The sequence below is a fragment of the Tachysurus fulvidraco genome, chromosome 2 (assembly GCF_022655615.1).
Source record: "Tachysurus fulvidraco isolate hzauxx_2018 chromosome 2, HZAU_PFXX_2.0, whole genome shotgun sequence".
NCBI classification, from domain to species: domain Eukaryota; kingdom Metazoa; phylum Chordata; class Actinopteri; order Siluriformes; family Bagridae; genus Tachysurus; species Tachysurus fulvidraco.
The window spans coordinates 24,426,964-24,451,813 of NC_062519.1; the positions used below are offsets into that span (position 1 = coordinate 24,426,964).

The window sequence follows — 24,850 nt, forward strand, 5'->3', positions numbered from 1 at the left end:
GTGGAGTTTGCATGTTCTTCCCGTGCCTCAGGGGTTTCCTCCGGGTACTCCGGTTTCCTCCCCCGGTCCAAAGACATGCATGGTAGGTTGATTGACATCTCTGGAAAGTTGTCCGTAGTGTGTGAGTGTGTGCTGCGTGAGTGAATGAGTGTGTGTGTGTGCGCCCTGCGATGGGTTGGAACTCTGTCCAGGGTGTATCCTGCCTTGATGCCCGATGACTCCTGAGATAGGCACAGGCTCCCCGTGACCCGAGAAGTTCGGATAAGCGGTAGAAAATGAATGAATATTCTAGAGCTGCATGATTCTGGATACATTGAGAATCGTGATTTTTATTTTTCATGGTTCTCCCACAATTCTAAACAGACAATGAAAATAAATTTCATGTCATTTACTAAATGTTTTGACAAAATGTTAATCTCACCCACAAAGGCTTCACTTGTTTCATTAGTGGATGAGTCAGTGTTTTTGAAGAATCTCTTGAATGAATCATTAAGTGACAGTCACTGTAACTGACAGAAACTTAATTTGAAGCATCAATTTACTTTAAGTAACTTTTTTTAAAATCACTACTTTTAAACTGCGTAGACACAAGGGTGTATATCTGAACTACAAACTTTTAGTGACAAACTTTTTTGTGTTAGTTTCCACACAAACACTTAAAAATGCACACAATTAATATAGACATTGTTGCCTACATGTAATATAGGGCAGCTCATTTTATGATGCAACATTAAAATTCAGGTTACGTCACTGTTATAGCCAAATTCCCCAATTCATCTATTTACGAGTTGTATCAGTGATGATAATCACATTTTTAATAAGAATTTATTGCTGTTTGTTTATTATAAGTTTGTCATTGTCGAGTCTTCCACTTCAAGTCAAGTCACGTCTCAAGTAACTTGCTCTCAAGTCAAAGTCAAGTCAAGTCATTTCATACTTAAACAAGCAAGTCTCAAGTCCTGAAAATTGTGACTCGAGTTCCCCACATCTGCAAAACAACCACCAACTAATGCAACTAATTCCCCTTAATTACCTTAAAAACAAAGATCTCTGGACAGTTGTACACACATAACATACATTTTATTTATTCTATTACTAATCTAGTTTATTTTATTGTGTATTGCTACATAATTACTTGCACCCAGTGCAATTTGTCACTTTTTTTTCTTCCATTTTTTTTCTGCATTATATTCTATATAAATGCTTTGTCAGTATTGTATGTACACAATTGGGCCAATAACGTCCTTTGAATTCAATTGAAATTTAAAAATTTCAGAAAGAAAGAGAAAAGAGACAATTGTATGTGAATTTTAAAGAACCTTTATATTATACGAATGGAAACAATAATAATAAAAAAATAATAAATAATAATAATAATAATAATAATAATAATAATAATAATAATAATAATAATAATAATAATAATAATAATAATAATAATAATAATAATGTACAGAGCTTTATTCTTACCCTACCTCAGTTAAGACTCGATTTAAATAAATCTGCAAACAGTACAGTAACATCTGTGTGTGTGTGTGTGTGTGTGTGTGTGTGTGTGTGTGTGTGTGTGAGAGAGAGAGAGAGAGAGAGAGAGAGAGAGAGAGAGAGAGAGAGAGATTGATAGATAGAAAGAGCCCTCTCGAGCTGTGTATATTATGAAGTGACCAGCAGGTGGCAGCAGCAAACGCTCATGTGCTGAGCCCATTAATGCAGTGTTTCAGTAACTGTGCTGCTGATTTTTAGTGCATTTCCATTCCAGACCCAGTCATCTGGACTGCTCTTGTCTTCTCCACACTGCAGCACCAAACATCTCTGGGTTCCACAGCTGGGATATGGCGCTAAAGACGCGAGAGTCGACGGGACAGAAACGGAGAAAACCGTCAACTTAAAGTTCTAAAAGGACAAAACTAGAACCCAAAAAGCGATAAGGTTATCTGAGCATTCAGGAGAGCTTTTAGTTCTCTTTGTCTAGTAAAAAAGAAGCAGAAAGCTAACGAACTCGCTTGTTTACTTCTGGAGCTACAGCAGAAACACTTCCCAAACTTATCCGTGTAAAATGGGGTGAGTTTGTCTCCTTCTTCAGTGTAGCTGGGTGTAGTTTGCCTGTGCAGACACGGGATACTTAGTAAACATGTGATACTTTGTCATGATTTGTGTCTGTATGGTATCCGGGGTGTAGTTTCTGGGTAACAACTCATTAACTTTATTAAGTCGACTTAAGTCGTGTTTCTTTCAACGTGGCGATCCGAGGCTTCGTCCCAATCTGTGTAGTAAACAGTGCCATATGTTTGTCACCATGCTGTTTAGTGCCAGTGTGTGTAGTGAAGCCTCGGTGTGCAGGACAGCTGTAGTGTTGAGGAGATGTAATGGGACACGTTATTGTTAAAGCTGCTTTATAAGCTCTGAAGCAGCCTGATGTTTTACTCATTACATATCAGCATGAAAATGCTCTTTTCTCCAAAAGTGGCTGATCTGAGGAGAGTTGATTTGAACTAAGGTTTTACACTTAAACTTATAACCCATCATGTTTATATCTCAGAATCAGGTTTATTGGCTAAGAATTTAGTTCCAGCTGTCTGTGACTCTCAAAAGTACAGACATAAATAACATTATACTATACATTTAGCTTGGACTATACAAGACAAAACAGAACTCTCTCTCTCTCTCTCTCTCTCTCTCTCTCTCTCTCTCTCTCTCTCTCTCTGTGTATCAGAATCAGAATTAGGTTTATTGGCCAAGGAATTTGGTTCCAGCTGTTTGTAACTCTCAAATGTACAGACGAAAATAACACTGTACAATACATTTAGCTTGGATTATTTAAGACAATACAGGGTATGTGAGACAATATAGACAGTACGAGTATGTATAGTGTATGTGTATGTATGTATTTATGTGTGTGTATATATATAAATACATTGAAAGGGTAAAGCATGTTTGAAACGGCAATAATTTTAGACCCTATCCAGACTCGACACTGTTATCCATCTTGGTTGATCCAATTATCAACCAATCTCATCAACAGTTTATAAATATACAGTAGACGTGCAGGTTGGAAAAGATCCAAGTGACTTTGAAAGAGGCTTTGTTATTGGGGCCAGATTGAAGAAGCTTCAGTCCTAAAGATTCCTCAACTGTGTTTGAGTAAGAACGGTGACTAGGTGGAACATATCAGCAGATAGGATTGGAGAATCGTGACCAAAAATTCACATTAAATTATAGTAAGGGGAAATATAGTAGGGTCGCATTGCAAACAGTGCCATTCCAAAGGAGCTTTATGGTAACATACAGCAGTGCAAATACCATAAGTGCTGATTTACAGAGATGTGGAAAAGGGGATATGGTCAGATGAGTCACTTTTTTACCACTTCACTTTTTGACAAGTGAGTGAGATTGCACATTCGACTCATACCAAGAGGATGGTATGGTATATGCCTGAATACTTGTCCACTATAAAGGAGATCCAGCAGCTCTGTTATATGAGGGTACACTCTAATCAGATTGAACACCTATGTTAAATTTTTGGTTTGTTGTGTCAGTTGTCATTTGGAAAAGTGGTGTTCATCCTGTAGTCTGATCTAGAGACTTGTGTCTAATCCATAAATCTGTGCATCGGAATTGTTATGATAGCTCGTGGTCAGACACCATAACTGAAATAATTTTCTTTCCATTTTGTCAAACCTTTGTGGTGTGGGTTCGTAGTGATACTGACTTTTTGTAGACCTGGCAAACTTTCTTTTCTCATAGAGCAATCAAGTGTGTACTGAAGACACTTGAAAATGCCAAGCGTGAAGGACTAATCTTCTCATCTGTCCAGTTGTAACTGGAAAGATCTTAATACCAAGACTGAACAGGGCCTGACACAAATATCTGTGGTGTTTTGCAAAACATTGTATTGTAACAGCTCACTATTGGGCACAAGTTGATACTCACAGCTTTTTTTTATTAAGAATGGGGGAAATGGGTTTAAGACATAATTAATGTATATTCCTGATCTTAATATTGCCTCCAGGGAATCCCAGTACGCTAAATTTGCCAGAGATTCATGTCCTCTTTTACAGTGATTATAAAAGGGATCGAGCCAAATGTGAGATTTTGTTTGAGAACAGCCAAACTGTTCTCAGAGCCCATCTAGATGCAAGCGGATTGACTCTGAAGATTAGTCCATCAGATGGTGCATTTCTTGTAAGCCAAATGAAAGATCCCTAGCTTTTCAACAGAATGTATATATTTTTTTCTGGTAAAATAAATGTTTCGGTAAAAAAAACAAGCAAAAAAAATATTAGTGAGTTACAAACCTTTTGCATGTTTGGTAAAGTTTGCTTGAGGCTGTTATGTGCCAAATCTTACAACAGTGATACATAAGCAAGCATGGCAGGTAACATGACTAATAACCGATCATACCGTTGTGCAATTTAGCTTTCCGAGAACAGTGTTTGAGAGGTTTTGTCATGATCCGGTACACTCCGGAATTATTGGTTCCCCTCATGAAAATGATCAAAAATATGCAGCATATCCACACAACCAGGCTCAGAAGTAAATATCCTGGTTTATCCGTGCTCAGTAAAGCCTATGGAATCATACTGGAAAAACCAACCCAAGGAATCATGTCCTACCTCCATATTTTCTGTTGATACTAGGTGCTTATTGTTGTATGTATGCTCCTCTTTGTATATTGTGTCCTCAGCCAAAAAGTGCTTCAACAACTAGCAGCACAGCTCTCCGTGGTTCAGTATTAAATTCGAACCTTGCACTGTATCTCAGACGTGCGTGTGTGTGTGTGTGTGTGAGTGTGTGTGTGTCTTTCCTACCATGAAAGCCTATACCTAACGATTTTCCATTGGTTAGTGACTTGAGTACAAGTAGTAAAATTCGTATAATTATGATAAGTGATTTGGAACCCAGGTTTATGTAACTCGATTATAAGCTTTTTGAATTTTCCAGTGAGAGAGGATGTCTTGAAGCAGAGTAAGACTGAGATGACATTAAAAGCTCCATATTCGTTCCGGATCGCACATTTTAGCTTTGTAAATATAAACGCACCAATGGCATCTGTTCGGAAACGTGACCACTCCGTGAACCTGCCGTCTTTGTCTGCTCAGCTGGCACAGGCTCACGGTAAAGTGTGAGGAGGCACTAACGCTGTTGGCCTGAGCACTTATGCTGAGTGGTTCAAGCTTCTCTCTGAGCGTTTAGATCGATAGAAACGTTATTCATCTCATCAGAGAAGACATCCTGTAATACATTTCTGACTTTTATAAACGAGTCACTTCTATAAATAGATTGCAGCACGCAACGTTATTTTTTTGAAGTGGAGATGATTAATATTACAGCAGCAAAATGAAAAAATGAAAAAAAAAATAAAGCAGGTGCTAAATGTTGCACCACCCATTCATGAAAGTGTGAATACCAAGAAAATTTCAAGTGAAAATTTTTGAGTGCAGACTTTACCAGATGACCCACAAGCAGTGTTATGGGACTGAATCTCAGATGTCTTTCTACATCACATAAGCTGGGCGCTCAGCTGTATTGTTCTGTGTTATCTAGGGCACAAACAAAGTGAATATGACCCCATTTGGGATTTGTTCTAACTAAAAGAGCTGGATCATGGGAAGAAATAGTATCAAGCTAAGAGAAATTGTCACTATGGGCAAATCAATAAAAATCAATATGAAGTATTATATTCCGATTTAAAATTGTGATGTGTCTTCAACTCCGAAAAAGGAAAAGAGTGAGCGTAGCAAATACGGCTTTGGCAAACACTACACTAGCCTACTGTTGAAGATTTTTTTTTGCTGGCAGAGAATCCGTTCCAGCCAGAGAAGACTGGTGAATAGATGGTAGAGGAATTATACATTTGTGTTCATTCATAATTACCGCCTAAGGAAACACACTGTAAGGCTTTTAGCAGTAGCAGTTTTCCTGTAAGTCGATTAAAAAATGTTCAACTTGTTTTGTTTTAAATTATTTGAAATATTTTTAGTAGTGCCTTTTATTTAAAAACTCTTCATTAAAAACAAATCAGAATAATTTTTCCCCCTGCAGTTTGTGTGTAAATTCAAAATCATTGTATGATGATCAGTTTGAACTATTATCTAAATGGGAGCCAATAATTATGGAGCTGACAGCTAAATTGCTTAGCTTGGTTTTGTTTGCGATAGTTAAATTGTAGAATCTCAAGATCTGGATCCATTACAGTATGTTCTATACTGTGTTTGTAAAATGCAACACTTTCAAACTCCCAAAATCGGAGAATATAGAAATCCGCGGAAGCTGAAGCAGGTCAGACTTCATTTACCAGAAAGCACGCATCGTCCTTTATAGCAACTTTTAAAACCTTACACAAGTGACTTGCGATAAAGTGTCACAGGCATGCTTCACTGTGACATCCAGTAAAGTCAGTACCTTAGAATCAGTACCTTAGCTTTAGCCATTAGTGATTCAATCCACGTGAAATCCCTTGAGGCCTCCTGACCGACCATCTCGGATTAGCTTCATGCTTTCGGGAAATAACGTCAGTATTTCCTGTAAATAGTGTGTAAAATTTCAGGCTTGTGTCTGCATTTGATTTTGAGATATAAAATGCAGGTTTGGTCGTAATATTACTGTAAAAAAAAAAAAACAGTGCTTCAGAAAAAAGTGCAGGTAGTTTGAATTATTATTGTTAGATGCATGAACATTTCAGGGATTGTTAGTTAGAATAAGATGTCTCTTACAACAAAAATACAAGATCCATGGTTGCTTATTTGTCAAATCATGATCTGAATAATTAAATAGAGATTATTATTTCATCCCTAAGATCAAAGTCTTCTCCATACTACAGCAGATATAATGTAGTGTATTTTTTAGGAATAGTACTAGTGTTCTGGTTAAAGAACTAGATTTATATCAGATAGAACCCAGACTTTGCAATTTTTGGGCTGTTTAAAAAGATTTCACATCTAGATTTACATGCATATTTGACATGTATGACAGAGTCTACTATAAAAAGAATTCTACCACTTGAATAAGCATATTTTAATTAGCAACGACACAAAATATCATCTACCTTGAAGCTATTTTAGAAGTTAAAGACATATTATATTAGACAACAATTCCTGAAAATTTCACGCATCTAGCATAAATAGTTCAAACCTTTTATTCCGCACTTGTTTTTACAGTAAAATTAGGGCCACGCCCCCTTTTTTAGATCCTCTAGAGCAGTGGTCCCCAACCTTTTTATCGCCGCGGACCGGTCAACGTTTGATAATTTTACCGCGTCACATTGATTTTGTTTATATTTTAGATTGTTTTTTAATAATTTAATAATTTTAATTTAATTGTATTTAAACATGCCTTCAAAATAAAATACAGTTACACCAAAAAATTAAAATAAAGTGATTTTAACTCACTAGAATGTTAAATCAATGAGAACCCTGCGCTTGTTTCTTTGCAACGAGACGGTTCCATCTGGGGGTAATAGGCGACAATGACACCTGAAGTGTGTTGCTTATGTCCAGTTTATTTTGTTGTTTTGTTTTGGTTGCTGTCACTGCAGAAAACCCCGCTTCACACAGATAAGATTTCGGAAACGTCACCTAAAACCGCCCCGATATCACGATATTTTTGCGCATGCACGGTATTGGTGCGGATTTAGGTGACGTCTCTCAGCTCTCGGTTAACCTCTCATCCATGGAAAGTCGCACAAACCCGAGAGAAATACACCACAGTAAATAAAATGGAATAATTTAATATTTCTTGGGTGGCCCGGTACCATCTGATCCACGGCCCGGGGGTTGGGGACCACTGCTCTAGAGCTCAGAAACAAACTATATAGTGGGAACGGTGTCAGTATGAAGTAAACCTGTGGTGGTCTGTTAATTTGAGGTGGATTTAACAGAACATTCTTAAAGAAGTCTTTAAAAAGATTTAATTTGAGTATTGTGGTCCGCTACAGGGAGCAGCCTCTCTTTAGCACAAAGGCACACGTCTTCCAGATTGATCCGGCTACTAAGCGAAACTGGATTCCTGCCAGCAAGCATGCCGTCACTGTGTCGTTTTTCTTTGACGCCAACAGGACTGTGTATCGCATCATCAGTGTCGGCGGCACGAAGGTAAGAGCGCTACAAGCCCTATGGTCTTTATTTTGAGTTAAGTGTTTTGACTTCTTGACATTTGTTTTGACTCAGGCAATTATAAACAGCACGGTAACACCTAACATGACCTTCACCAAGACATCGCAGAAATTTGGGCAGTGGGCAGACAGCAGGGCAAACACCGTGTATGGATTAGGCTTTTCTACAGAGCAGCATCTTCAGCAGGTGACCAGTTTCACAAAATCTGAAGGTTTAGTGTTTTCCTGGAATAAGATAATAAGAAACCAGATTGGATTAACTGTTAATTAAGTAAAAAGGTATAATTATAATGAATGTGATTTTAAAAATGTGACCCCAGATTGCAGTTGGATTAGTTAGTAATTAGTAATGTAGTCAGTCTTGATTTAAAAAATAGTTAAATGTTTCTTATGTATTTTTTTAAATACATTGTGCTTTGTTTGAATGCTGTAACAAGCTGGATCACTTACCAGATCTAAACACTTACCTCCCATACCCATTCATCCATCTGTCCATCCACCCATCTATCAGCCCATCCATTCACCCACCCACCAATCCCGTACCCAGTCCCATACCTAGTCCTGTCCCAGTTTTTACCCAGTTCATTTATCCATCCATCCACCCATCTTAATAAAGCTTCATTTCGTCTCATCTCTCAATCTGTTTTTCATCCATCCATCTTTCTAAATAAATCTCATCTAATCTCTCATCTTTCTCTCTCATATCCATCCATCCTTCTATTCCTTCTTCTTAATAAAGGTACAGCTTATCCATCCATCCACCCATCTCAGCCCCAGTCCCATACCTAGTCTTGCCCCAGTTTCATCCCAGTCCCATTTTAACCCAGTTCATTTATCCATCCATCCACCCATCATAATAAAGGTTAATCTCATCTCATCTCATCTCTCAATCTGTTTTTCATCCATCCATCTTTCTGAATAAATCTCATCTTCTCTCATCTTTCTCTCTCCCATCCATGCATCCATCTTAATAAAGGTACAGTTTAACTCATCCATCCATACATCCCAACTCCATTCCAATCCCATCCCAATATCATCCAAATTCTATGAGTCCTGAGTCCATCCATCTGGTTTTTATTTTTTTCTAATTTTGTTTCATCCTCATCTATTCATCTATCCCAATGCCCTTTAATCCCAATCCCAGTCCCATTCATCCCAATGTAAGCGATCCCAAACAATCTATCAAAATTCCACCCATTTATTCCAATCCCATCCAGTACAATATACAATAGGTTTTGTTATTTCTCTTTTGTGAACTCTGTCCAGTTCTCAGAACAGTTCAAAGAAGTCAAAGAAGCTGCACGTCTCGTGAGGGAGAAATCACAAGAGAAGTTTGAGCTCATCTGTCCTGGTTTAAACATCGACCCTCTTCAGGTATTTACCCTGCTTTACATTATAACACTTTATTATACATTCATACTTATATATTCATTACTTACCTGGCAGGGGCAAAACCATGATCAAGGAGGTGGTTTGCCTAAAGCGAGGCTTGGCCATTGCACTCGGGCTTTGCTGACCTTTGCGAATTCCCCAAATGCAGGAATCTCGACTGCATAATTTCTGATAGTGGGGGACTGCGTTCGCTCTCTCCCCTGTTTTGTTGGGAAGTCATGGCCTAATGGATAGAGAGTCTGACTCGTAACCCTAAGGTTGTGGGTTTGAGTCTCGGGCCGGCCACGACTGAGATGCCCTTGAGCAAGGGACCGAAACCCGCCAACTGCTCCTCGGGCGCCGCAGCATAAATGGCTGCCCACTGCTCCGGCTGTGTGTTCACGGTGTGTGTGTGTGTGTTCACTGATGTGTGTGTGCACTTTGGATGGGTTAAATGCAGAGAACGAATGGGTTCCCTTAAACAGTATGGACGGTCTGTATGAGTTGTGCCCTGATGGAGAGTTATACATCTTTAATCTGACCTGAGTATTATGAATGATTCAAATAAACAGAGTGTGTGCCAGTGGAGGGGAATAAATGCGCTTCTCTTTAATTAATAAAAGATATTTTAGGGTCCTGCCTGAAACTGATGGTAGATAAAAGCAACCATACACGGAAAAGGTAGGTAAATAAATAAATAAATAAATAAATAAATGGAGCCTCAGTGTGAAGTCTACGGCTTTATGGCTTCACTCGCTGTTAGCGGTTTAAAATTTTATTTCAGAGGTGCTGACTTTTGTAAAAAGTCTGTAATTTACCTTTGAGGATGTAGCATCTTAGTCATTTATAAAGTTAGTTATTTATATACTGGTTCTAAATATCTTTCATTAAGCAATCTGTCTTTTATTTATTATTGAGCTGTAATACATATACATTATTAATAAGAAAGTGTGACTTCAGGACCGCAGAAAGCTCTTCAGAGTTCCCTTTAGTTTCTAAAAGTCCCAGAAGAGCCCAAAAGGTTTAAAAGCCAGTTACTGCTTATCTGATGTCTTCTTATAATGTGTAAACGCTGACCTTGTTTGTATGACCTCTTGATGCCGGATGCAATGGATTGTGCCCACGTTTAAAGGAAATTATTTTCCTTCCTGTATGTCTTAGTTAATACATTCCTTATGATCATGTTGTGATAGTCTTGATTTTGCATTTACTATTTTTAGGTATAATCCATCAATTTCTCTTTCCAGTCTATTGATGTTAACCTGCATGGAGATGCCTTGGATGAGTTGTCCGTCACCGACGGTCACATCTTTCAGTTTGAACAGATTTTAAAATGTCGTAAGAGCAGGCTTCTAAATCTCACTCCTCTCGCTGTCAGCTAAGGAGTTGATGTGATTGAGTCCTGCAAGCAAGTACGAGCTGTTTTGGATGAATTTTTTGAGATGGATTTAATAATGAAAGGATTTTTTTTTCTTCATTTTTTTCATAATGAAAGAGCACAGGGCTTGAAATCCAGCACAGCATGTGGTCTGTGGTGGTGAAAGAGAACGTAAACCCCAAATACTTTAAAGAATTTTTATAGTACATGGACACTAATAATATGAAATGAGTCATGTAAACATGCTATAAATAGTTAGGAAAGGAAATCTGTTCAATGATCCTGTGGAAAATTTGTTCTCTACGGAACAAAATATAACCTTTATTAAATTATTTGTAAGTTTTGTAAGGTTGTAAGTAAACAATCGAATTATACAGATCTTTATGGTTTACCATGAAACTACAATATCGATCAGACCTTTTGGATTTTAGTTAAAAATCATGTTGGACTTGAACCAATTTCAGTGAAAGAAAACCAGATTTTATATATATATATATAATATATAGTTTTTTCAATAGCAAGCCTGTATTCTATTTTTCTTTTGTTAAAAAGGTCTGAGCGAATGAGCGAACGAGTGCGAGTCTGAGCGAATGAGCGAACGAGTGCGAGTCTGAGCGAACGAGTGCGAGTCTGAGCGAACGAGTGCGAGTCTGAGCGAACGAGTGCGAGTCTGAGCGAACGAGTGCGAGTCTGAGCGAACGAGTGCGAGTCTGAGCGAACGAGTGCGAGTCTGAGCGAACGAGTGCGAGTCTGAGCGAACGAGTGCGAGTCTGAGCGAACGAGTGCGAGTCTGAGCGAACGAGTGCGAGTCTGAGCGAACGAGTGCGAGTCTGAGCGAACGAGTGCGAGTCTGAGCGAACGAGTGCGAGTCTGAGCGAACGAGTGCGAGTCTGAGCGAACGAGTGCGAGTCTGAGCGAACGAGTGCGAGTCTGAGCGAACGAGTGCGAGTCTGAGCGAACGAGTGCGAGTCTGAGCGAACGAGTGCGAGTCTGAGCGAACGAGCGCACCAGTGCGAGCCTGAGCGAACCAGTGAATGAGCGTGAGTCTGTGTGTCTGTGTGTGTCTCAAAGTGAATCAATGTACCATTTGTTAGCTTTACTCCGTACATTCAATACTTGTAAAAAAAACTCTATGCCTTTTATTTCTATGCATCTACCGGTAAAAGGGAAACCTTATCTTCTACATGGCAGACTACTTTGCAGCAGTTGGTAATACTACTAACTAAGTATAAGAGAAACTGTGGTCTGTTATTCTGGAGAGTTTAATTAGGGGTTCTTATTAAGCCAGAATCCTTTTCACCTTTTGGCTGTCTGTTTATAGGCTCTGTCTGGAGACCGGCGCTCTCTGACAGCACTTCTGTGTGTAAATGGCTCTGGGGAGGACAAGCTGTTTCGCAGCAAGAGCGCAGACCTTGAGCTGGCCATGAAGAAGGAGTGTGTTAAAAAGATACGTTCAGAAGGGTAAGACACCAGCGTGTGACATTTATCCAATAACAATATTTCACATACACAACATCTCAACATCAAACGCAAATTCAGTACTTGACACACAGCATCATTTTGAGTAGCCAAAAAAAACAAGTAACCAAATTGGCTCCGCTCTCTTAGTGAGAGGGTTGGCATACTCTTCACATGAATCACAGCATTACTAACCAATTATGAGTGTCTGTGTGCTCCTGTATGTGGAAGAGGGCAGATTTTTCCTCTGTAATGCAGTTTAAGTTCTATAAGATGTAGTTAGATAGCACTTTTAACCCTCACCCTCCCCTTTTGGTTTCTGTTGTATGATCAGTGAGAGCTGAATGGTGGGAAAATTGCCAGGGAGCCTAAAACATTATGGGAAAACATGGCCGTGAACATATGTACTGTATGTTAACACCAGAGCCACAGGATATCCATTATAGGATCTGTTCACATGGGCAAATATTTAGTTCATACCTGTACATTCAGTACAGCTTTACCTGAGTATGCGATTACGTTCCTTTGAAGGTGTTCATATCGTACTTCTGCCATATGTGCTCTGGCTTTCACTAGATCCATATGCGAGGTAAGCATGGAGGCCGAGCTGTTCACTCTGAGGAAGAGCAACGCTAAGCTTGTTGCAGCGCTGCGTGAAGCCAACAGCAGCATTGAACAGTGGAAGAATCAGCTCTCGGAGTATCAGCAGGAGACGCACAGACTCCGAGATCAGGCTAGTTGTTTTCTTCATCTTCATTTTGTTCGCAGCAGACTCTTCGGCGAAGCAGCACACTATACATGGCTGTCGATCTCACTACTTAAACAGTCTAAAAACCGTTTTGACGGACCCGACTCTAAAACACATTCAGAACTACAAATAAATGTATAGCAAAAAGCAGCTCTGAAGATTTTGTTGGTGTTTCTGTGTATAATCATGGAGACACCGAGGCGTCACCATGATGGTAACACCTATCCAAAGATTTTTCCTTCAGAATTGGATTGACACGGATAGTTTGTTCATAATCGCAATAATAATAAAATGAATAAAGAATAGCATGTGCTGGATCAAGTGCTATTTTACAAACTTCTGAATTATGAGAACGGAAGCCAAGTTGTCAGATATACCAGACTAATATTAGATGTTTATTCAATGCAAGCATCTCATTTTATATATTATATATAATGAATGGGAGAAGGTAGGCATTGAAATAAAGTCTAGTATCTAGTATACTGCCAATATATTGTTGATTGTGAGTATTTTGTATGTAATCACAGTCAGTTTTTATATCATGTTTTATTGTGGTGTTTGACACTAAATGTTTGTCTCCCTGAATTTTTTCAGGCTTAAAGCCAAATATTTATGTTTCAAGATGGTGATTTAGACTCTCTTAAGAAATATCTGTCAACCTCAGATGGGTGAACAGTAGTCCATGCAGCTTATTTGTGTAATCTGAATAGTGCACATAGAAATTCGACTTAAGTAAATGAAGTCATCCCTAAATCCATTTTTTTTCTAAACTTCATTCACTTACTCAGAATTCGGTGCATAAAGAACAACACAAGTAGGTGGTGGAATGTAGTTCAGGTCTCATGGGAAAAGTCACTGTAGAACAATGTTTCATTCTAACTGTAATGTAGAAAAGAAGAAAAATGACTATAGGGAACTCTCTGCCGTTCATTTGTTCAAGTATAAGCAGAAACATGATCAGTGCTCGAAAGCCTAAGTGTGTTAAAAATGACCCTGTTCTCTCCTTCAAGGAATTTCCAGCGACAGAGCAAAGATTTGTCGCCTCTGAATTAAGCACGGCGTTAACGTGTGGTTTTGAAGAACCGTGTGTAGGTCATAGTATGATTACTATGTGTCACTACTATGGTAATAATATTTTGGGGATGAGTCGTGAGGACGTTATTCACAACCGTCTCGTTCTGGATTTCAGGTGGCCGAGCTGGAAGAGCAAAGCGGACATTCTGCTGCAAGTGAGAACAAGACCGAGGATCTCTTCCAGTCTGTAGAGGATATGGAAGCCCTCTTAATGGCTAAAGATGAAGTATGAGCGTTCTTCATTGTAGTTCTTTTGTAGCACTTGGGGCAAGAAAATGTGACCGTTTATAAGATCACGCTGCACATATCATGGTCATTTCAGTCACCTGAAGGTTATAAAGCAAATATTTATTTTAATTATTCAATACATGTGTAATGTTTAGTCTTGTTTATTTGTATGAAAGGTGCCAATAGTTTAGCACTTCAGGTGCTGTTTGTCATAGTTTGAGCTATGAGGCTGGCATATGGAACAGTTACTTTACTTTAATTATTTAATTACTGCTTCTTCTTATTTGTGTACTGATTCTGCCAGCTCTTTGAGACACACACGTACATTATACGTTTTGCAAAGCAGTCTGTTTCTTGTCAGAAAACCTTTTGGATAAAAATATTCTTGCAGGAAATTAACAAGCTTCAAGGCAGGAAATCAGATTTCCAGGATTTGGTGGAGGAGAGGGAAGAGATTTATAAAAGAATGCAGGTAAGCCTGAGCGTCTTTGTTAATAACTCTTCTTGGTGCTGCAGAGAAGCTGATTTAATGTAACTGGAAGCGTTTTTGCTTCGTCATTAGGAACTGGAGCAGAGGAACTTGGAGCTGGAGCAGCAAGTGCAGAAAGCAGAGCAGAATTTAGCATCCTCCATGGAGGCAAGGCAGCAGACGGAGGGCCAAGTGCGGAAAGTCATCGAAGTGCTGGACGTCAAGATTTTTGATCTGAACAACTTGAGGCAGAGTCTGGACAACTTTTTAAATAAATAGCACCAATCACGTGCGTCAAACATCAGACCGCTAAATCACGCAGGCATGTAGAGAAGAAGCACGGCAATTAATTCCTCTTAAACGTGAATCCGCTATAGTGGTCTACGTTACTTTTCCAAATCTCAGAAAAAAACTTCGAAAATTACACTTCACTCAGTCACTAAGGTTTAGAGACAGAAACCCATAATTATTAGAATAAGACTTGGATTTTATCCCTCAACATTTCTGTTATTCTTATAAATATGCATGTTATTTCTTACTGATTTTTTTTTCTCTAATGTTTTCCCTGCCTCTGCTTTATTCATATCCTGATAGATCAACTACCCAGGTGACTTATTCTGTCTATAAATCATTACATGACAATTTAACAGAAAATCGTATTAAAAAAATCAGCTTTATGTACAGCTCTCATCCTAAAAGGTACAAGTGAGATGAGAGTGTAAGAATGGGATAAAGGATTCATGTGTCTCTCTTATCTGATACCATTTCATCTACAGTAGGACTGCTTGATCTACAGTACTTGTGCATGTAGGCCGTTTTTTCCCGTTTAAAATCAGAATGTAATTAATGGGAGATCCCAACTTGGGAGCATGCATTAAGTAGTAAAATGTGCATAACTGGGATTAATAAGTCTGATTGATGTATTATATACCATTGTTTGTTGCAAAGGATGTAGTTACAGAAACACTACATAATTTGTAGTAAAGATTAATGTAACTCTCATTGCAATAGTAGTTACCACTGCCAAAGCTTCAGACCTGATCATAGACAACGATGATGAAACATCGAGTCATTAGTTTACAGTCTCCTTACTATTACTGCTACCACTATGAGGCTGCTTTTTGACTTCTAAGGAATTTGTAAATCTGTGTATTATTGATATAATCTGCTCTATTGCCTATACGTTGTATGGCCAAAAGTATATAGACACTTGATCATCGCATTCATATCTGGTTCTTCTCTTAACTCTTAACCACAAGTTTGAAGCACACCGTTTTATACAGTATATTTGTATGCTGTAGTGTTACAATATCACTACACTATCAGTTCCAGCATGACAAAGCTTCCGTGCACAAAGCACGCTCTATTATGACCTGGTGTGTTGAGGTTCAACTGGAAGATCGTGTCTTGCACAAAAGCCCTGAATCTGACTCAACCTTACTTGAACACCTTTGGGATGAACTGAAACACAGACTGCACCCCAGACCTCTTCACCTGTCCTCCTTAATGCTCTGGTAGCTAAATGAGTAGGTTATAACAGAGTATGAGGTACTAAATGTGGACTGAGATTGTTATATATACATTGGTCCGGTGTAAACATACATTCGGCCATACAGTGTATGTTGGATGTATGCGATTTAGAGACTGCAAGTGGAGAGTTCCTCTGAATTAGATTGTTTCGCTGCTTATTTATAGTATTTCTTATTGTATATCCCATCATAATTTTTTTTTAGAGATGAATATGAAACATTAAAATATGACTGCTTACACTTAACATTTCTTTGCACAATATGCTGCAACTCGTCAAGGACTTTATACGAACTTCCCACTTCAGCTGTGAACTCTTTCCTATTCATTTTAAAGTGTCATATTGCAAATTTAGAATACGTGATGCTTTTTCTTATAACAAGTTAAACAGAGCTATTACAAAACGTGCCGAGGTTCAGACTCACAGCCGCGCATAAGCTCCGGTTTCTCGCCAAGCAAACTATTCAATATTAACAATGACCCTTTTTCGGTATTGCCATTTCTTCTTGAGCAGCTCTTTGCTGTCCATTAACAATGTTGCATAAATTTGCTATTTTTCTAATGCTGATATAATGAATATGAAAAATGTTGTCCTTTTTTAATTGGGTCTCAATAAAATGTACTGTCTTATCTTCTGTGAAAAACTGTTTTCACTGTTGTCTTTACATGGTATCAGACAATGCTTTGTCATTGTGCATGTGGTCAGTCATGGCCTATTACCTTGTTTCAGTTGGCCTGTGTGGGGAAAAAAAAAAGATATAGATTTTGAGTTTACGATGCAGAGCCAGGGATGATGTTCTCTCTTAACTGTCAATCAAGTCTTAAACTTGTGCTAGCGCTCTACCTCCCTAGTTGGTTGTAGTTGTATAAGAGTAGGTGGGAATTAATAGATGACCAAATTGCTGATAAAATGAGGAAAAACACTTGCATACGGAAGAAGACAATTACATTAGTGAAGATGTAGCAATGATACAATGAGATGAAAATATTTTTTACCTTGGATTGTTTTGACTCTTTCATTACAGGTTTGAGGATTCTTGGCAACAGTCTGGAAAATCCCAAGGCTTTAATCAAAGGTCAAATGACTGACAAAAAAAAAAATAAAAAATGAAGAAGAAGCAAAAACTGTAGTGCAGTTACACAGATTGTATTTGGAATTAGGAAACTGAAGGAGTTTTTTTAATATGTCTATAATGCACTATTCAATTACTGTAGTTTTGACATCAGTCTGAAAGGATGAATTTTTACCTCAGAGATATTCAGTACTGAAAATCTCAAGCTATTTATATATATTTCAGGAGCTTGAAGTCAGAAGAGATGTTCTGGTTGTCTGGGGAAACCATTAATAATTAAATCTCCAACAACAAACTGTGTGTGTGTGTTGCATAGGTTATATACCCCACTTGATCAACATGCTGTAAGGTACAGTAAAACATTTCAGTGTCTCTCAGCATGTAGTGCAAGTGTAAAATTGTGCTTAAAAAGAAGCCAAACCGATAAGTACTGGACTTTGGTTGTTTTTCAATAACTTTGTTGTTTGTTTTAAGATGCCAGCTTTATTTACTAAATTAATCAGTAGATTTAATTTAGGTATTCGAAGTTAGTGCATTGTAAATGAAAATAGCTGGAAGAATATTTCTTGACCAAAACATCATTTATAATCATTTGATATATGCCTTATTCCAAGGTGTATTCTGAGGCAGGATGATGAATTCATGTGTTTCTGGGATTTTTTAAATCTTTAAAATAATACCAACAGAATATTTGTACCCTATTATTATTATTATTATTATTATTATTATTATTATTATTATTATAAATCTCCTGCTGTCTTAAAATTTTGACATTTTGTAATTATACATTCTCATTTCTGCTTATTTCTGCACCTCCAGGTCAGACTTTATTTTTTAACAAGGATCCCCTGCAATAGATGAGTGACCTAAGGCCTTTTTAATGGTGCTCAGTGTAAATATGGACTTGTCATTGCCTCAACCTTTATTTAGAGAGAATCTCTCCACGTTATCACACATCCCATTTTGGGGTGGATACCAGACAGACGTTAGGCATAAAGGAGGCATATGAGAAAACTTTCCAGCAAGACTTTAAATCATTTGAATCCTTAACCAAATGAGCTGCTATTTATGAGCCCTCTCGGGCAAAAGTAGACCAGGAGGATCTTCAGGATATCAGGGAGTATGAGACAGAAGTGGCCCACTCCTTCATTCTTCATCATCTTTCACCTCTCAGCCAAGTCCCAGCATGGACCAAACTGACCACCAACCTGAAAATGTATTCAGACCAAAGATACAAAGGCTTCTGCAGCACACAGCCTGAGAGTTTCCAGCATCTTCATATGCTATCAGCTGTGCCCAGGCCTGTTACTGTAGTTTATTCTTAGCTACCACAATGAAGCAGAGACGACAAACTTCCTGAAACCACACAGAGAGAATCGTATGTCTCGCACAAAGTCTCACCAGTTGTTAAAGCGGATAGAAAGCACCAATGTCAGTGAGTTCAGTTCTTGTCAAGATTTTTAGCATCTTCTCAGATTTCAGATCTTTATGTTGTGAATGTGAATATTTGTGGGTTAGATGTAGCACCAGGAATTACAGGAGACAAAAAAAAATCTCATTCTCCAGCTCCTCTTCCAGTATAGATGGTCCTCTCCTCTGCCAACCACTGAGACGGTAGAATTTCCAGTAAATTTTCAGTGGAAAATTTTAAATGACTTTGTCATTTACTGGTTCAATACAAGCACTTGATTATCGATCGTCCCATACGTGTTCCACATGTCCTGCAGCAATTCCTCTCTCCTTGGTAATGGGAGACAAGAACAAAATATCAGAAAGTGAAACCACATATTCAGCCTCATTCCATTGTACAGGGGCCCAGAAGTATGTTTCCTTATATGTTACATATTAGTGAAAATGCCATAATACTACAATACTACATACCATAAACAATAAAGGATAATAATAATAATAATAATAATAATAATAATAATAATAATAATAATAATAATAATGAGTATGTTAAATTGGGACCACTGCATGCTTTAACGTTAGTAAGTAGAAAAAAAAATTTTTTATTGACGATTCATGTTTCTTATTTAAAACATCATTTTTAGTTGATATTTATCAGGGTTTTTATCAATCATCATGTAGACGGTTAACATTTCATTTATTTATCTTCAGTGTTTTAGCTGGTCAGGGTCAGGGCACCAACTCACAGGGCCAGGACACTTCATACGGAAAATTCTCAGAAGACAGCATATTGACAATAGCATATTTTCAGAGAATGAATGCAGTTTTTATGCAAATATTGATCACACCCATTTTTTTTCCTTACTAACTGCACTTTATAGTCATTTTCATTTTAGAATCTTTTTTTTTTTAATTTCTGAAAAAAAATCTCACAACTTTCATTTACATGTGCCTAAGGCTTTGGCATGTTGCTTTTAGTCAGAAAACAATATTTGTATAAAATTAGAAATGCCTCTGTCCTTTTTCCTCATAACTATAACCCTGTATTGTTAAAGCTGTGCATCAATCTTGGAGATCATCCAGATAACAAATGGACCACAGCTACCTCTTTTAATGCAATCAAGCCTGGTATGTCTAAAGAAAATTTCTCTCTCTCTCTCTCTCTCTCTCTCTCTCTCTCTCTCTCTCTCTCTCTCTCTCTCTCTCTCTCTCTCTGCACTCTGAATTGTCTGGATAATATTTATGTATTGTACTGTACTGTACTGTACTGTACTGTACTGTATTGAATTTAAAACAGCTTTAATTTAAGGTAAGATGCTACAGGCTGAAATGATTTGTTCATTGTTGTTACATAAAGCATATCATCTTTTAAACTACAATAATAAAAATATCAAAAGTTAAAAATTATTTTAAAAACGTCAACTCCCATCCACTGGATTAGAACACTGAAGAAGGATTAAGCTTCGTCCACTTTGCAAAATCATGTCATGTCACAAAAGCGAGTGCTGAACATACAATATACAGTATAACCTTTATAGATACAATGATATGATGGTTCGATAGTAATATTATATACCAGTAACATCTGGACATTTGAGGCTTTTATTTCTAAATATGAAACTGGCAAATATCCTCCAGAAAAGGAATGAGTTTAAAACCTAATATGTCCATGTGATGACAGGTTGATGTTTGTGCTACAGCTTTTGGGATCTGTCCGTTTTGTGTTTATAGATGGAATATTGACCAGCAGGTGGCGCCATTTCAGCTTTTTTGTTCCAGTAAACTAAAACATTACAGGAGTTAATCAGTTGGTTCAATTGGTTATTTAAATAATTTTTTAACCAGAAAGCAAATGTGAAGATATAATTCTGGCATGTATGCACACGTACTACTTACTGTCTAATAAAACATAAAAAAACGAAATGCAGTCTGGCATCTAACCAGAGGTGCAGTAAGCAGCAAGTGCAAGATGTACAGTATATACAGTATGATTACAGTGTTTACAGTATGAACAGGATAATATACAGATGAATATGCTATGGATATATGGGTATTGATATACAATATATACAGGTTGGGTGCTATAGACTTGATATACACAGTGTTATATATTATATAGACAAATATACAGGTGCTATTGACATAATATTCAGGGGTGGGTGGTCATCGGGAGGCAGAGTTCAGTAAGGTCACAGCTCTAGGGAAAACGCTGTTCCTCAGTCTACTGGTTTTTGGCTGGAGGTTCCTGAAGTCTTTAAGTCTTTTGCCTTGCTGTTTGCGGTTGTGCAGTTCCCATACCAGACTGTGACACGGTTGTTCAGGAGGCTCTCAATCACACAGTAATAAAAGTTCACCAGGATGGCTGAAGACAAGTGACGTTTCTTCAGTGTCCTCAGGAAGAACAGGCACTGGTGGGCTTTCTTGACCAGCCTGGAGGTGTTGGTGGTCCATGACAGGTCCTCTGTTACGTGGATCCCCAGGAACTTGAAGGTAGAGACATGTTCAACTGTCAGCTCATTGATGTGGTGAGGGTGACTTTTCTCTCCTACCTGAAGTCCATGATGAGCTCCTCAGCAAACTTGATTATAGAATTGGATCCATGCACAGGCCTGCAGTCGTGAGTGAAGAGGGAATAGAGGAATGGGCTTAGTACACAGTCCTGTGGTACACCTGTGCTAACAATGTGGCCTGACCTGACATGCTGGGGTCTGTTGGTCAGAATGTCTATAATCCAGTGACATAGGAAGGTGTTGATGCCTAGATCCCCAAGTTCGGTAATTAACTAGGAATTAAGTGATGATGGTCCCTTAAAGTCCACAAACAGCATTTGTGCATGTGTTGTTTTTTGTCCAGGTGACTGGGCACAGAGTGCAGTGCTGAAGAGAGACTGCATCCTCTGTGCTTCTGTTGCTCTGGTAGGAACAAAATGATGTGGGTCCAGTGTGGGTGAAAGGCAGTTCTTTAGATGTGCTTTTGAGTGTTTCGGCACTGGGCACAGTTGCTAGGGCGTGGGACAGTTTGAAGGTGTCCTTAAAAATCCCCTGCATGCTGTATTGCACATGATCTAAGCATACACCCAGGAATGCCAACTGGTCTGGCAGCCTTGAGTGAGTTGTTCTTGCCCAGTGCAGCATAGTTGTCGGAGGAGTGAGTGTGAGGGGCTGGAGGGTTTCAGTGGGTCTGAAATTTAAGAGGATTTTCTGATTGATACGATTGCAGAGACACATTTATTTATTTTTATTAGTTATCTTAATTAGCTTTTGTACATTCTCATTTCAGCAAGGCATTTCACAAGACAACCTGCCCGGTAAAATTTTTTTTAATCACAACATTCCTTGAAAACACCACACACTTGTGCATGGAAAATTACAAGAAATTCTGAAATACTAAAGCACCTGTCAACTGAGTCAAAGACACTGTGATCACATGTTTCCCCCATGTTGATGTTTTTGGAGATGAATTCATCCGCTTGACCTGCATTTGTACGTTTTTATATATTAAGCCACTCTCACATGATTGGTAAACTGTACGAATGAACAGGGATTACACGTTTTTTGATAAATAATTTTTTTCATCATTGTATATCATGTTTCCACTAGAGCCAGTTCATATCCAATCAGGAAATGTAACTCTGAGCTCTATACCTAGCGGTGACACGGGCACAAAGCACAACCAAGAGAGATCAACAGCTACAACCAACTGACTATTTTTCACAGAGGTGAAACTCAATTTCAGTTTCTTAAGTCAGCACCTCGAACTTACCAAAGTTTCAATATCTAAGTAATAACCCCAGTGTTTGTGTTTGTTCTTCAGTGCCATTTCCAAGAATGCTAAATGTCATTTGTGTTTACTCAGGAAAACCAGAAACAGTTCCCAGTTCGCATGGATAGCCCTGGCCTCAGGACCAAGAGTAAAGTGGAGTTTGGGAGTCTCCACATGGAAGGAATGTTTTACAGCACCACAGCTCAGGAAAGCTATACACATAAATACGTGACTCGAGTCAAGCCCCGGATTTATCCGTCAGGCCGAGTGCTGGCAGATCAGGGTGACCCCACATGAAATGAGATCAAGTAAAACAACACAAAACACATACTGTACTGGCAATAGAAACGCAGACTGTGGAGCATAATGTTCTGTCTATGAATAGTAAATAGTTTCAATTCTGAATTAAATTTTAATGTAACTTCAGCCTGAATAAGTGCAGCTTTTTTATTCACTACTGTATCTACTGTATGCTGACAAAGTAACAGCAGTCTTTTTACTGAAACTACATTTACTGATACAAATTGAATCTATTTCGCATTTTTGTAAGTCATCCACAGTGTCAGTGCTTTGTTACAGTTAAATATAAGACTGTTCCTTCATACTCTCTGGTTGCGTATTCATAATTTCGTGAGAAAAATGAAAAAACAAAACAAAACAGGGGCTGGTGAGGGACTTTTCATTTATTGAAGCTATTAATACAAATCTAACAACAGTTGTATCTTGGATGTTCACACCATTAAATGCAATATAAAAAGGATAAAACTTGCTTTTCTTTACATTAGAGACTCTAAAAAAAGAATTTAATTGAAAACACTTTTATTGAGCATTTGTCCTGTTTATATTCTTTATAAACATATGTTGTTATATAAAATAAAATATATCCTAATAAAAAGGCTCCGTCCATCATCCATAAGGGTTGAATATAGAACTATATTGGATTCAAGGGGCAGTAGTTGTTCAGGCGGTTAAGGTTGTTAACTAGAGGATTGGGGTTCAAGCCTCAGCACTAAAAGATACCACTGTTGGGTCCTTGACCAAGGCCCTTATGCCTTGCTGCCCCAGGGACACTGTATCATGGCTGACCCTGAAGCTCTGACCCCAACCTTCAACGTTGGGATATACAAAGAAAGAATTTCAGTGTGCTGTAATGTACATGTGACAAGTAAATGCTTTTTTGATCATTTTCTATTCATGAGAAATTGTAAGAAACTCTTAGAATAGCTAATAAATCCTAACTACCATCAGCACATCTGATGAGATGTGAGAAATGTGTGTATTTTTATGTTTTGTCTTCTGTTTGACATCTGTAAGACATCTGAGACTGGTTCAGCTGTTACTACTGTGCAAAGTGACTGTGTTCAACTAACCTGTAGAAGACGTGACACACACTATATATATATATATATATATATATATATATATATATATATATATATATATATATATATATATATATATATATATATATATACACACACACACACAATGGAGGTATGTTATTAATACATATTGCTGTTGAATCAGAGCTTCTGAGTGCTACAAAGATGTTGATGTTTAAATCCTCTAACAGCAGCTTTGATAGTATTTCTGGCTGCAAGGCTGATATTAATGCACTCATTCTGACTGAACTCATTCTTGGGCAGATGTTCTACATTTAAACAGATTTTTTTTTTTTTAAATTAATGTAAATGTTCTCCTTTTTGAAAGTAGACCTTTTTTTGCTTTTGTGCATGGAATCTTCAGTGACCATAACCTTTTTTGGGCATGCATAAATAAAAAGATATTTTTTGCCACAAACACAAGACAGCTTCTCACCCAAATACCACCATAAGCACAGTGAAGCATGGTGGCGGCAGCATCGTTTAATTGTGTACTGCTGCTGTTCATCTGGAACCGGGGCAATAGTTAAGAGAGAGGGTATCACAGATAGATCCATCTATGAATTTTTTTCCCAAACTCTTATTCCAAAAGACTGAGTGCTCTATTTATAAGCAAATGGCGCTTTAAATTATTATAGTGACGTGACATACGGCTATGTACGGTGACCCATACTCAGAATTCATTCTCTGCATTTAACCCATCCAAAGTGCACACACACAGCAGTGCACACACACACCGTGAACACACACCCGGAGCAGTGGGCAGCCATTTATGCTGCGGCGGTCGATATGAGCTAATATACTGAATGAATCATGTATAAGCAGGTTCTGACATGCAGGCACAATATGTCAATAATTTA

General features: G+C 38.1%; 1 protein-coding gene and 1 non-coding gene across 3 annotated transcripts; both read left to right on the forward strand.

Moving 5' to 3' along the window:
• Window positions 1–1,639: 1,639 nt before the first annotated feature.
• Window positions 1,640–17,007, forward strand: homer3b (homer scaffold protein 3b). Of its 2 annotated transcripts, XM_027169893.2 has the most exons (10): window positions 1,640–2,061; window positions 7,934–8,090; window positions 8,166–8,297; window positions 9,377–9,484; window positions 12,181–12,320; window positions 12,894–13,050; window positions 14,076–14,153; window positions 14,255–14,365; window positions 14,759–14,839; window positions 14,930–17,007. In XM_027169893.2, the coding sequence occupies exons 1-10, from the start codon at window positions 2,057–2,059 to the stop codon at window positions 15,113–15,115; spliced, it is 1,155 nt and encodes a 384-aa protein (XP_027025694.1). In that variant the 5' UTR covers window positions 1,640–2,056; the 3' UTR covers window positions 15,116–17,007. The 2 variants fall into 2 exon arrangements, with proteins under 2 accessions (XP_027025694.1, XP_027025695.1); XM_027169894.2 differs by lacking the exon at window positions 14,076–14,153 and having other exon boundaries at window positions 1,643–2,061.
• On the forward strand, window positions 9,542–9,705 carry LOC113657949. Its single transcript, XR_003444272.1, has one exon. It is a non-coding gene; the product is annotated as a U1 spliceosomal RNA (small nuclear RNA).
• Window positions 17,008–24,850: the final 7,843 nt, after the last annotated feature.